General features: G+C 45.6%; 1 protein-coding gene across 2 annotated transcripts in view; it reads right to left on the bottom strand.

The window, feature by feature from the left end:
- Anxa2 (annexin A2) overlaps positions 1-12,229 on the bottom strand; it is a 38,110-nt gene that overhangs the window by 15,971 nt on the left and 9,910 nt on the right. For both annotated transcript variants that reach the window (NM_007585.3, XM_006510796.3), the window contains exons 2-3: positions 11,298-11,362; positions 8,432-8,531 (exon numbers count right to left, since the gene is read on the bottom strand). In NM_007585.3, the coding sequence (NP_031611.1) occupies positions 8,432-8,531; positions 11,298-11,345 (148 nt within the window). In that variant the 5' untranslated portion in view covers positions 11,346-11,362. The remainder of the gene's footprint in view (positions 1-8,431; positions 8,532-11,297; positions 11,363-12,229) is intronic.

Raw genomic sequence — 12,229 nt, 5'->3', positions numbered from 1 at the left:
GGTTTCCAAAATCAACAGTGGGAGGTACACGTGTGGAACTCTGGCAGTCAGATGGAACGAACAACAAAGATTTTAAATGAAGGTCCCCAAATTGCCACTTAACTGGAGAATTAATAGACAGAACCTTCAAAATGAATTAATAGAGACAATTATTTATATTTATTGCAAGATTATGGCTGTATAAATGGCTAGGTATAATTTTTATAATTATACCAGCTGTCATGACAAATGAGTCAGGCTTAATATGGCAGTTATATTTTAATAGCTAATTGATTAATAGAACCACACTTATTGAAGATGAGATTGTCTCACAAGGAAAGTATACATCCTGTGCTTTCAATCTTCAATAGGTGACTTTAATAATCAATTTTACAACTGTATTAAAAAAGAATAAGTGCTTTAATCTAAATTAAATCTAAATTGGGAGTTTTGAAGTGCCACCCAAATGTTTCAGTACCTATTTTAATTGGAACATGTGTATTTACAAAGATAAGCAAGGTTCGAGGTATCTGAAAGTTTCCAATTTTTATATCAGAAATATTCCTCACATGTCATTTAACTCAGCAAAGCTCAGTTTTGAGGATTCAGGCAGCAAGAGAGCTTTCCGCTGTCTGACTATGAACTTTGCTCAATAAAAGGAAAAGCCTTTGCCATGACTGGTGGGCAATTCCAGAGTCCCTAAGCACAAAAGGTCACTTACAGACTGCACCCAACTTGTCTTACAGAAAGTCAGAGGCATCCCAAAGCACTTGGAGCTCAGAACTATGATGTTTGGGCGGCAGAACAATGAACAGTTGGACAGTGGAAGCATCCTGATGCTTCACGCGCATTTACAACGTGATAATTTCCGGGTATAAAAAGAAAGATGCTTTAAAACATTCATGTACTCATTTCCAAGTGGGGTCACGTACTAATAAATGTCTAGCACTCCACTTAGATTTTAGAGTAGTCAGTGTGAATACAGTGTGAATACAGTGTGAATACCCTATTGCTAGACACTGAGGTGGGTTTGAGGATACGGATTATCACCCTTGTATGTCCAATAAGGGACTGATTACATAATCTCATTTTGTCCACACACTGGAATACTATGCTATGTATGTGGTCATTTAAAATAAAGCAAGGTGAATTATTTTTATTCTTTTTTGAGGATTTTTTGTTGTTGTTGTGCTTTTGTTTGTTTGTTTTTTCAGTTTTTTGGTGGTTTTTGGTTTTGAGACAGGGATTCACCCAGCTGGTCTCAAATTCACAGAAATCTGCCTGCCTCCTGCCTCCTGCCTCCTGCCTCCTGCCTCCTGCCTCCTGCCTCCTGCCTCCTGCCTCCTGCCTCCTGCCTCCTGCCTCCTGCCTCCTGCCTCCTGCCTCCTGCCTCCTGCCTGCTGAGATTAAAGCTGTATGGACTATACAAAGAAACCCTGTCTCGAAAAACAAACAAGCAAAACCAACAAAGGAATATGGATGGATCTGTGTAGAAGGCTGGATCTAGAAGCAGATTTGTCAAAGGTTTCGCAGTATCATGCTGATGACAGTCAATGCAGAGAAACTGAACAGAGATCCTCTACAAGTGGGCAGCTCTGGACCCTAAACCCTCTAAACCCTCATCTGCATCAGTGCTGTGTCACAGGTAGTTGCTGGCATGTCTCAAGAAGCCCAGCATTCTCTGGGCTTATGTGCCTTGAGCTGGCACATAAGGCATAACCTATGCTAAAGCACCAGAATACCCATTGGTGATATTATCTTTAAAAAAAAGATTTATTTATTATGTATACATCATTCTGCCTGCATGTATGACTGCAATCCAGTAGAAGACACCAGATCTCATTACAAATGGCTGTGAGCCACCGTGCAGTTGCTGGGAATTGAACTTGGGACCCCTGGAAGAAGAGACAGTGCTCTTAACCTCTGAGCCATCTCTCCCGGTGATGTTATCTTTAGACCACTATTGCTTCCTTGACCTGATGTCCCAGTGGATGAAACAGTTTGTTCCTGTGGAAAACTATCCAGCATAGCTTGAAGCTGCAGGGACCAAGCGGCCATTGGCCACCACAGTCTAACTACAGATGAAGGAGGTGGGGCAAACACTCAGCCATCCAGGTGGGCATTGTAATCAATACTGACGGCCATGCCTTCAAGGTTAGCTCCAGAAGCTTAGCAGGTAAGGCTCTGCATCCGTGCACTGGGTTCTTTCCAACTTCTCACTTCCCCCCATTTAAGGAAGGACTGGCTAGGTAGAAGGATCTGAGATCTAAAGAGACTGTGGGCCAGACGAAAGCGTCCACAGATCCCCTACAGCTGCATCTACAGGCGGCTGTGAATAGCTCAACTTGGGTACTAGGAACCAAACTTGAGTCCTCTGCGAGAGCAGCAAACATTCTTACCTGCTGGGCCCCACTCAGGTGATCTTTGTAAAAACTTATCCAACAGACTCAAATTTTACAGAAGTCAAGTGGCCTAAGCCCAACTAAGACCCAAGATGTAGTGACACACGGGTGCAGGGTCGCAGTTAAGCATGTTGTCCTTGGATGAAGATGGTTGGCTAGTCTAATCACCTGCATATTTTCAATATTCCAATTGAAGACATGGTTAAAAAAAAAAAAGGTCCATCATTGTTCTAAGCAGAGTCTACCTGAGGGAGGTCTTTGCATAACTGACAGCTGAGTTCCAGCAGTGACTTTGAGGGGCTGAGTCTTCTCAGCTGCCCACCATATTTTTCAAGCATTAAAAGGTTTCAAGCATTGAATCCAAACCCACAAAGCCCGCCCCTGCTCTCTTCCTCTCTGCGGGCTGAAATCCTTGGTCTGCTCTGGACTTCGGCATTCCATGGAGAATGCGTGTCTCCACTGTCTCTGGCAGGGAACCAAGAACCCTCTGGAACAGGATGCTGATTCACAACACCAGAGACATGCTGACTGCACATAGAGTAGATTCTGTCTGTCTGATGAGGGCTCAAGAGGCCTCGGGGTGGGAGCTGTCTGGTTGGAAAGAAAAGGAAAATTGCCTTATCTAGTTGGGGGCGGGAGGATAGGACTACAGCTCAGATTGCTGGCTATCTTTGATATCTTTGGCTTAGAAGAAATCCTCTGTCTTCACAAAAGGGCCTAAAGTATGCCAGAGAGGACCGGGCCAGGGAGTCAGGGATACTGTGATAGTTGTTATTACTGACTTGACAGGATCTGAAATCACCTAGGAGACAAACTTCTATGCATGACTAGTGAAGGGTTACCTAGGTAGGGTTGACTGAGGTGGGAAAGCCCACTGTAAATATGGACAGCACCATCCCATTGGCGGAGGTCCTGGACTACGGAAAATGGAGCACTGTGAGGGGAGCACCAGTATTCCTCGCTCTGCTCCATGCCTGGTGCACTATGGCTGGGCTATCCGACTATGAGCCAGAGTAAACCCTCTCTCCCTTAACTCGCTTTTGTTTGGCATTTTGGCCCCGGGATGAGACAGTGCCGAATACAGGAGGTCTCTGTGTAAGCAGAGGAGGCGATATTCTGAAGGGTACCTGAGACTCAAGCATATACGACCTTGGGGTTCAATGCTTCTCTCTCTGCACCTGGCTTTCCCAGATATAAAACAGGAACCATCGTAAGACTTATGTTGCTAGGACACAAAAAAGACTGACTGAATGATGGGAGGCAAGTCCCTCCCTTGGCCTCTCAGCCCCAGACCCAGCCACTGCCTGGATTCAACTATTGGCCTATGAAAAGACAGGGCAGAGAGAAGCCCAGGCCGTGTTTGCTAATAGCTTTCATGAGGTTAACAGTGCAGTTTCCAGGTGAACAACAGAAACTCCTGAAAGCTGAGACAAGAATTGGATACCCAGGGGAGGGGCTGAGGAGCATCAGGCCTCTGACAGGTGTGCTATAGTTGAGGGACACAGACCCAGTTCAAGGATGGCCTAGCTCAACGGAATACCCAAGAAAGCACTTTAGCCCAAAGATCAAACTTCTATTCCCATCTGTTCTGATGTCACCTCGGCTAGGTTTCTTAGATAGGACCTAAGGCCTAGTCTCCTTTGTTATCGGTATGGGATGCATTTGTCATCTAAAAACCCAGGCTTGGGGGTATAACTCAGTAGGTAGAATGGTTGTCTAGCATGTAAGTCCTGAGTTTGGAACCTGGTGCCACATAAACTGGGTGTCATGGCACATCCTTGTAATCCTAGCACTTGGGAGGTGGGAACCAGAGGATTAGAAACTTAAAGTCATCTGTGGCTACATGGCAAGTTCTGCAATACAAGAGACCCTGACTTAAAAATAATTAAAAAAAAAAAAAAAGCCCTTCTAATTCTCAGAGAATAATCTAGTGTGTTTCTAAAATTCCACCTAGAACCAGTAGGAAAACACAAAGAAATAAAAACAAAAAAACAAAAAAACAAAAATGGAGTAACATGTGTACAATGTGGGCACCTTTTTATGCCCTGGTACCCTAGTTGCCTCAGAGAACAGGAAAGGAAAAACCTGAACAGCTGCAACAACGGAACCCTGCAGGCTCACCCTTCACTCAGCCCACCGTGCAGATGCCAGATTAGAATCTGGTTTCTTCCAACGTTCGTGGGTGAAACTGGTTTTTGGATCCCCTCAGTAGAAAAAAGAAAGGGCTGAGGAGGGAGAGGCAGCCAATGAAGCCAGCAATGAAAGAGCCCTGGGCACTCCCTCCCCAGTGCTTTGCAGCCACCTGGTTCCTGCACAGCTATGCAGACAATGCTCTTAGACAGGAATGCTGTGCTCAGGAGTTAAAGCAGCTGTGAAGGCTCAACAGGGTCTGACTCTGAGAACAGCTGTCAGATGAGGGCTGGTTTGCAAAGTGACCCGGAGCCTCAAGCGAGAGGCCTCTGCAAAGGGAAGAGTGGGGCCAGTTTCCCTTCTAGTCGAACAATATGGCCCTGGGCCAATGAGTTATGAAGGACTTCTTTATGGGGTGCAGCCCACAGAGGCACCCCAATCTTACAAGAAAGACGTTCTGCCCTTCTCCGCTGCATAGGAGGAGAGTGGTCTTGTAGCCTTGCTGGGAATCTTAGGTGGTTCTATTTTAAAATGTTAAGAGAAAAGAAGTGCAGAAACTCACTTCTATAGTTGGGCTTGCTCATGAAGAAGCGGGGGTGCAGGGGTGGGGGTGGGGGCTCGCCCTTCCGGAGAACACAAATACTGCTCAAATCAAAACTGGCAATAATAGAGCAACTCCCAGCCCTCCCCTCTGCAGGCGCCAAAGCTGCTCAGATTCACTGGCACCAGTGCTAACTCCAGGGCTGTGCTGTTGCTAATTACCATCTATTTCATGGAGTTGAGATTCATCCTTTTCTAATTTAGCTGACTTTCCTTTCTAGTTATTTGGACCCATATGGTAAACCATCCCCAGCTGTGTTGAACACTCCACAGTATATATTTAACCCAAGGCCAATCTAGACCAAGAGACTCCTACGGATCAAGTCTCAGAAACCTCTTGTTAATTAAGCAATATTACTACTTTTCCATGACTTAACTCAGCTTCTAACCAGACATAAATTAACATAAGGTATTGCACCGTCCACCTCCGGGCCAGAGAGTAAATACAAAGCAACCATGCCCTGGGTTTAGTTGATGCAAGAAGATACATTCACTATCCCTCCGACTAGAATGGAAGAAGTTGGCTCACAAGTCGGAGCTAAATTCAGCTGGTGAAGGTGGGGCAAAGCTCACAGGGACTATTCACTTTTCTGGCAACGCCCAGACCCTGTAATGAACCTGTGCTCCCCGTCCCAGAAGTGCATCTGTGCTTCCTCTGTGCTCTGACACCTGTACACCTTTTGAATGCTATGTGGGGGGGGTTTAATCTCCTCACACAACCTCATGGCCCTGGGCATTTATAAAAGGTTAAGAAATAAAACCATGTAAAAAAAAAAAAAGAAAGAAAGATCTAGAAGTTAGTAAGTATAGCATTGTGACAAGAAGGAGATTGGAGACATGAAGTGGAAACCCAGGAGACACTGAGGTGATCAGCCCTACACAGGTGTAGACACTGGGAGTCCTGAGGACACAGGGGGAAGACGATCAAAAGCTTGGGCCAGCCTGAGCCACACTGCAAGACCATGTCTGGGGTGTGGGGAAGGAGGGTATTGGAGTAGAGCTATGCTTGGCAATTGTTAGGGACTCAGGGATAAAAAGTTCCACACCTCTGGAGTAGCAAAGGCAGAGGCACCCACCATCTGCTTAGCAGAGGTCCTCAACCTTCCTGATGCTGTGACACTTTAACACGGCTTCTCATGTTGTGGTGACCCCCAGACAATAAAATCATCTCATTGCTACTTTGTAACTGTAATTTGCTACCGTTAGGAATCATAATGTAACTATATGATACGCAGGGTATCTGATATGTGACCCCTGTGGGAGTCGAGACTTTCTGGCTGAGAAGGGCTGGCTTAGGGCACTGTATGGAATAGGAGAAGAAGCTAGAAGAGGAAGCAGCAGGGCAATCCTGTTTAAAAGAGAGCCACCATAATGCCCAAAGGTGAGTTCTCACAGGCGGGCGCTGGGAGAGGAGTTACCAGGCAGAGCCAGATCTCTGTGCACTCTGCCCCTCCTAACTGCGCTGGAGTCGAGCCTCCTCCCACACCCAGTCCTCAGATTTCACAGCAATTATTCAGCCCCAGGCAATCGGCTCCGGGCTCCTCCCCTCCTCGCTCTGGCTAGCCTGCAAGAGCCCAGCTCACCACCTCTGCATCAGATGCAAGGCCACAGGGAACTGGCAGCCATCCTTCAGCCCTTGGTTTGTGTTTCTACGGACACTCAAGGTTTACCTCTGATTCCTTTGATGTCAAGATAAAGCAGGCTCCTGATCTGAGGCGAAGGTGCTCGGGAGTGTCTCAATCACTCCAGATTCCTGTCAGCTCATTATCTAAGTGGTGCTACTTATCTGAAATGTCAGGGGCATGCATTTTTTAAAAGAATTATTTATTTATTTTATGTATGTAAGTACAGTGTAGCTATCACAGGCATACCAGAAGAGGGAGGGCATTGGATCCTATTTACAGATAGATGTGGTTGCTGGGAATTGAACTCAGGACCTCTGGAAGAGCAGTCAGTGCTCCTAGCAGCAGCCATCTGTCCAGCCCCCAGGGGCATGTTTTTAATGAGTTTGCCCTGCCTGTCTAGAAAGGCAATCCATAGCCATCATGGATAATTTGGCAAACACAGAAACAGAATATATATTGAAAGCATAAGACTCAATAATTCATAATTTCATAATTCAATTACCAATGCCTTTGATTTTCCCCCTTTTAAGTAAAAAATTGTAACTGTCATAATAACATATGATATACTCGATTTTATTTGTCATTTTTTTCTGCAGAACTGAGAAGTTTAAGGTGAATGAATGTTAAAATGAGCATATTAAACTGCCAACATTGGTAGATAAATATCTGCAAAATACACGTAAAATAATTACATGTTAAATCTTATACTGTAAAGAGGAACAGACTTAAGAAAACTGTTACTCGCTAAAACCACTAGGCACAAAAAGTCAAGGACAACATGGAGCACTAAGTGATGGGGGTTGGGTGGGATGAAGGCAAAAAGACACAGATGCCCCCACTAGTGCTGGACCACAACTGTGGTGGGTATCCGATGGCAGCAGGATCAGGCTGCACACTGGTTTTCACTCCTGGAGATGCTGCTCTAAGTCAATGAGTCTAATCCTAACCACTGGCTGCTGCATCGCAGAACTATGTCCAACTCCAAGTAAGAACCAAGGCCAGCAGACATGAAGCATGTTAACCAGCTAGCTCTCAGTTGTGCCGTATGTAAATTGGGAATGACACAGCATGACATCTGAAATCAGTCTGAGGGTCGGCTAAGCAGGAAGCTTCAGAGCGGCTCAATGCAGTATCTGCTCCTGGTGAGCACTTAATAAATGTTGGTAAAGACGACCAAGATGATGATGGTGGTGATGACGTCAGCCACTCCTGCCCACACAGGAATGTGGAGGCCCATGGCTCAGCCTCAGGACTTTCTTGGCTTAGGGAACTACAGTGTTTTTCTGCTGACTCGGGGAAGGCCAGGAAGTGTGAGTTTTATTAATGTGTGAGTATCAGCTGTGGCCAGAGTTCATCTGTGCAGTCTTTACATTCCAGTAGGCTAAGAGCTTTCTCATGCAGGGATACAAAGCACCCTTTGTGCTAAGCTTGTAAAAGACACCATCTTTGTCAAATGACTTAACTATTAACTTGCAGGGTATGTTCTACAAAGGAGAAACCACAGAATCTAGGTGTGTCCAATAGTGAAAGAGGAGTTGTTTTAAGAAAATAGATCGTATGTAGTGTAGGGTGGGGTGGGGGTGGTGGTGACTGAAAAAGGCATCTGATACTTTCACCGGTGGTTGTGACTCAGCTGCAATACGAGTCAAAGGCCGCCCTGACATGGAGAAGGCCTTGACAAGGCGCAATGCCTACCTTTGGTCTTGACTGCTGTCTCAATGTTCAGAGCATCCCTCTCAGCATCGAAGTTGGTGTAGGGTTTGACTGACCCGTAGGCACTTGGGGGTGTAGAATGCTGCAATGAGAACACAGATACAATCAAATTAAACCAGGCACACCCTCTCACTGAAACAACACTTTTGAAACCCGATTCTGTGCTCTCACTCCTCTTCATGATTCTAACCTCTTTCATACTAAGTAAATAGGTGTCCACAGACCATCACATACCAGTTGTCTTTTTAAAAATATATATAAGAAGGTTCATTTTGATCCTGGGAATGCAGCTCAATAGCTGGAAGGCTTGCATAGCATAACTAAGCCCTCACTTCCACCTCCCAGAACCACATAAACTGGGCTTGGTAGCCCACACCTGTAATCCTAACACTCTGGAGGTAGAGACAGGAGGATCAGAAGTTCAAAGACATCCTATGCTACATTATGAATTTGAGGACAGTTTGGGCTACATGAGACTATATCCAAAAGAAGAAGAAAGGAGGAGGAGGAGGAGGAGGGAAAGAGGAGAAGGAGGAGGAGAGAAAGAGGAGAAGGAGGAGAGAAGGAGGAGGAGGAGGAAGAGGAGGAGGAGGAAGAAGAGGAGGAGGAAGAGGAGGAGGAGGAGGAAAAGGAGGAAGAGGAAGAGGAGGAAGAAAAGGAAGAAGAGGAGGAGGAGAAGTTTACTTGCTTCTACAAAGAGCTGTCCTTCAAAGGCTCCACTAGTTTAGAGCATGCTGCTGTGCCTCCCCTCTGCATTTTATTTGTAGTGGGAGCTTCAGAGCAGAGGGCACCAAGCTGGAAATCTGGGATGAGTACCTAGTCGAGTTTCTGAAGAGAAAGAAAGTGGTCTAGCAAGAATTTGAACTAAGTTCAAACTGTGGAAATGCCTGGAAGATGAGTGTGCACTGCCGAGCCTTCACTACCGGCCTGTGCTGCCCAGACTCCTGCTCTTTAAACAGTGGATGCGGGGCTGGGGGTGTGGGTCAGTTGGTAGAGTGTGTGTCCCAGCTGCATGAGGCCTTGAGTTTGACCCCCAGCAGTGTAGGGGCGGGGAAAGGGTAGCTCCAGCACTGGGGAGTGGAGGCAGATGAATCAGAAGTCCAATGTGCATGCTCTCTGAGCTGTGCAAGGGAAGGGACTTCCTCCAGCACTGTGCTGTGAATGCCCACCTTGGTGCCACATCCTCCTTACTGTGACAAGTTCCTCTTCCTCTCTGTTCCACCTCCTCAGTGCTCCCCCTGCCTTCTCCAGGATACCCCCTGCTTACAGGGCTGGCACATTTTCCTTATTGTCTTATAAATAGTCCTTCCTTTTTGGAAGCCCATCAGAGCCAACTACTTTTCCGGGCTGATAGATGGGAGCCTCTGCCCACTCCCCAAGCTAATGGCTGACTTCTCTATCTGTTCTCTCTTCTACTCATTTAACATCCCCCTTCCAAATCCTCGGTGCCATCATTCCAGATTCAGGCCACATGTAACCGTTCTGCTAGAATTCTGCTACAGTGAACATTGTAGATGGTAATGTTATGTTACGAGATTGGTCATGCCTGGAAACGAGGCAAGGACCAACTTTGTTAATGCATTTGTGTTGTTTCAGAACTATAAATATGAACCAGCTTTACCATTTGGCCCCCATTAACAGGTGTCTGACTCTGAACTTAGAGTCCTAGCTTATCCTGAGGGACGCTTGTGAGTGTGCCTCAGTTGCTTCCATGTGTCACTTCATTACTAAGAACCCAATGGTGTGTTGCTGGGCTGGCTCAGAGATCCCTGATGTCCCCACAGCCAGCTGACTATCTATAGGAGCTGCTCTGAGGTTGAACGTCATCAGCATGTGACAACACCACTCGTTGTTTGTACCAGGGAGGCTGTGAGGGGGCATTTCAGGAGCAAGAGCCATTGTGTAGGGGATTCACCAGTGGTGTGTGGTTCCGGACTTTAAATGAGGGAACATCAGAGGCTTTAATATTCCACACAGTCTGTGTTTGAACAGGCCCGTTCACTTGCACATTATGAGAGCAGGTTCCACAGACAACACAGAGGATCTTGTACACGTGACCCAAGTTGTCATCTGTCTTTTGAGTGGTTCTTTAAAAGACAAATTTTAATTCTGAGCTCCCAGATAGACAAGAGGAAAACAACAAAGCCCTAGGATTAATGACATAATTCAATTCTTTTAAAAATATACATTCTGATTTATTTTAGAGAAAAGATTTCCCGGGTGCTAGATTAAAAACAGAAAAGCCAAGGCTTCTGAGGTCCATCCACTCTAACTGAGGAACTATCGTGGTTGGCAGTTGCTTTGAGAGAGAGTCACTTCTCTTTGGGGATGTGGCCATGAATAGGTTCCATAGACCAGTAGACAAAGACCCATGCACATATGGGCAGCACTGACTCAACTCAGTGGGTTAATAATAATAATATTAATAATAATAAGCCATTTGCCTAGAAGAATACTGCAGATATTCTAAGAAAAAGACATAAGAATTGTTTTTTGACATGCTTGAAGCTTATGATAAATAAAACCTCAAGGGTTGACATTAAGAACCAGCATGACATCAAAGCAGATGCAGTAAAAGTCCAACAAAACACAGTTCCAGCAAAGAGTTCCTTGCAAAGATGCTGTCCAAGTCTCATTCGATGCCAAAAAAGGTTTTAGCACCATGACATTTATTTCAAATAAAATTGCTAAGAACAGTCAAAGCAATGAGGAACCCAGGCACTAGGGAGACGCCTAATAATGACTGAATTATGGGCCCCATTTTCTTTGTATACACAGCAAGATTGTAACACAGTTGAACAGATGTGCAATTTGCGAAATCCCACAAAGTGAGTTTAGATAAACTTACATCACCCTCCAGGCTGAGCTTGCACAGGATTTCGTGGACAGTAGACATTTTGAAGAAAAAAAAAGCTGAAAAAAAAATACAAAGTCTTTATTAAAACACACACACACACACACACACACACACACAACCCTTCTTTTCCCTGAAGCACAGCAATTCATCACACTAATGTCTTCTTGGACCATTGCATCTGAGGCTATTAAAGCAAGTGCTTGTTTCAAGCAGGCAATTCTCTGTCTTACCACTGGGAAAGTTAAAGCTTAGAGAAGTGTCTTAGGTTGGGGATGGACTGTGGAGCTGCTCTGTCTCTTACTCTGGTTAAACGGGACCTGGCAAATTCTGGTTTGCGAATGTAAAAGCTAAAAGCTCCCTGTGGCAAACACCACTTGTTCAAACAGAAAACATGTTCTTCCATCAAAAGTGGCAAGCACAAGCCGGGCGTGGTGGCGCACGCTTTTAATCCCAGCACTTGGGAGGCAGAGGCAGGCAGATTTCTGAGTTCAAGGCCAGCCTGGTCTACAGAGTGAGTTCTAGGACAGCCAGGGCTATACAGAGAAACCCTGTCTCGAAAAACCAAAAAAAAAAAAAAAAAAGTGGCAAGCACATGAAAACTGCCATGACTTGTGTGTCGCTCACAAGTGACTTCACATTGTAAGAAAGGCAAGAACTGGGCTCAATAGTGCCTCCATGTTGGCCCAAACGGAATCTTTTACCATTAGCCCCACAACTGTTTTTCCCAGTGACACTCAGAAGATTCAGGGGCTAGGCCATGGGTTCATCTATAACACGCTCACCTAATAAGTACAAATCCTTGGTTCGCTCCCCAGAACCCATATGAAAAAGTCTGGGAATCTTGAAGCACTAGGAGGTGGGTGGATTTCTGCGGCTCCATGGCGGCCAGCCAGCCCAACCTAATTGGCAAGGCTCAAGTCACT

This window comes from Mus musculus, chromosome 9 (genome assembly GCF_000001635.26).
Source record: "Mus musculus strain C57BL/6J chromosome 9, GRCm38.p6 C57BL/6J".
Classification (NCBI taxonomy): domain Eukaryota; kingdom Metazoa; phylum Chordata; class Mammalia; order Rodentia; family Muridae; genus Mus; species Mus musculus.
Note: the sequence above shows the minus strand (reverse complement) of the source record. Positions and strands in the feature narration are given on the sequence as shown.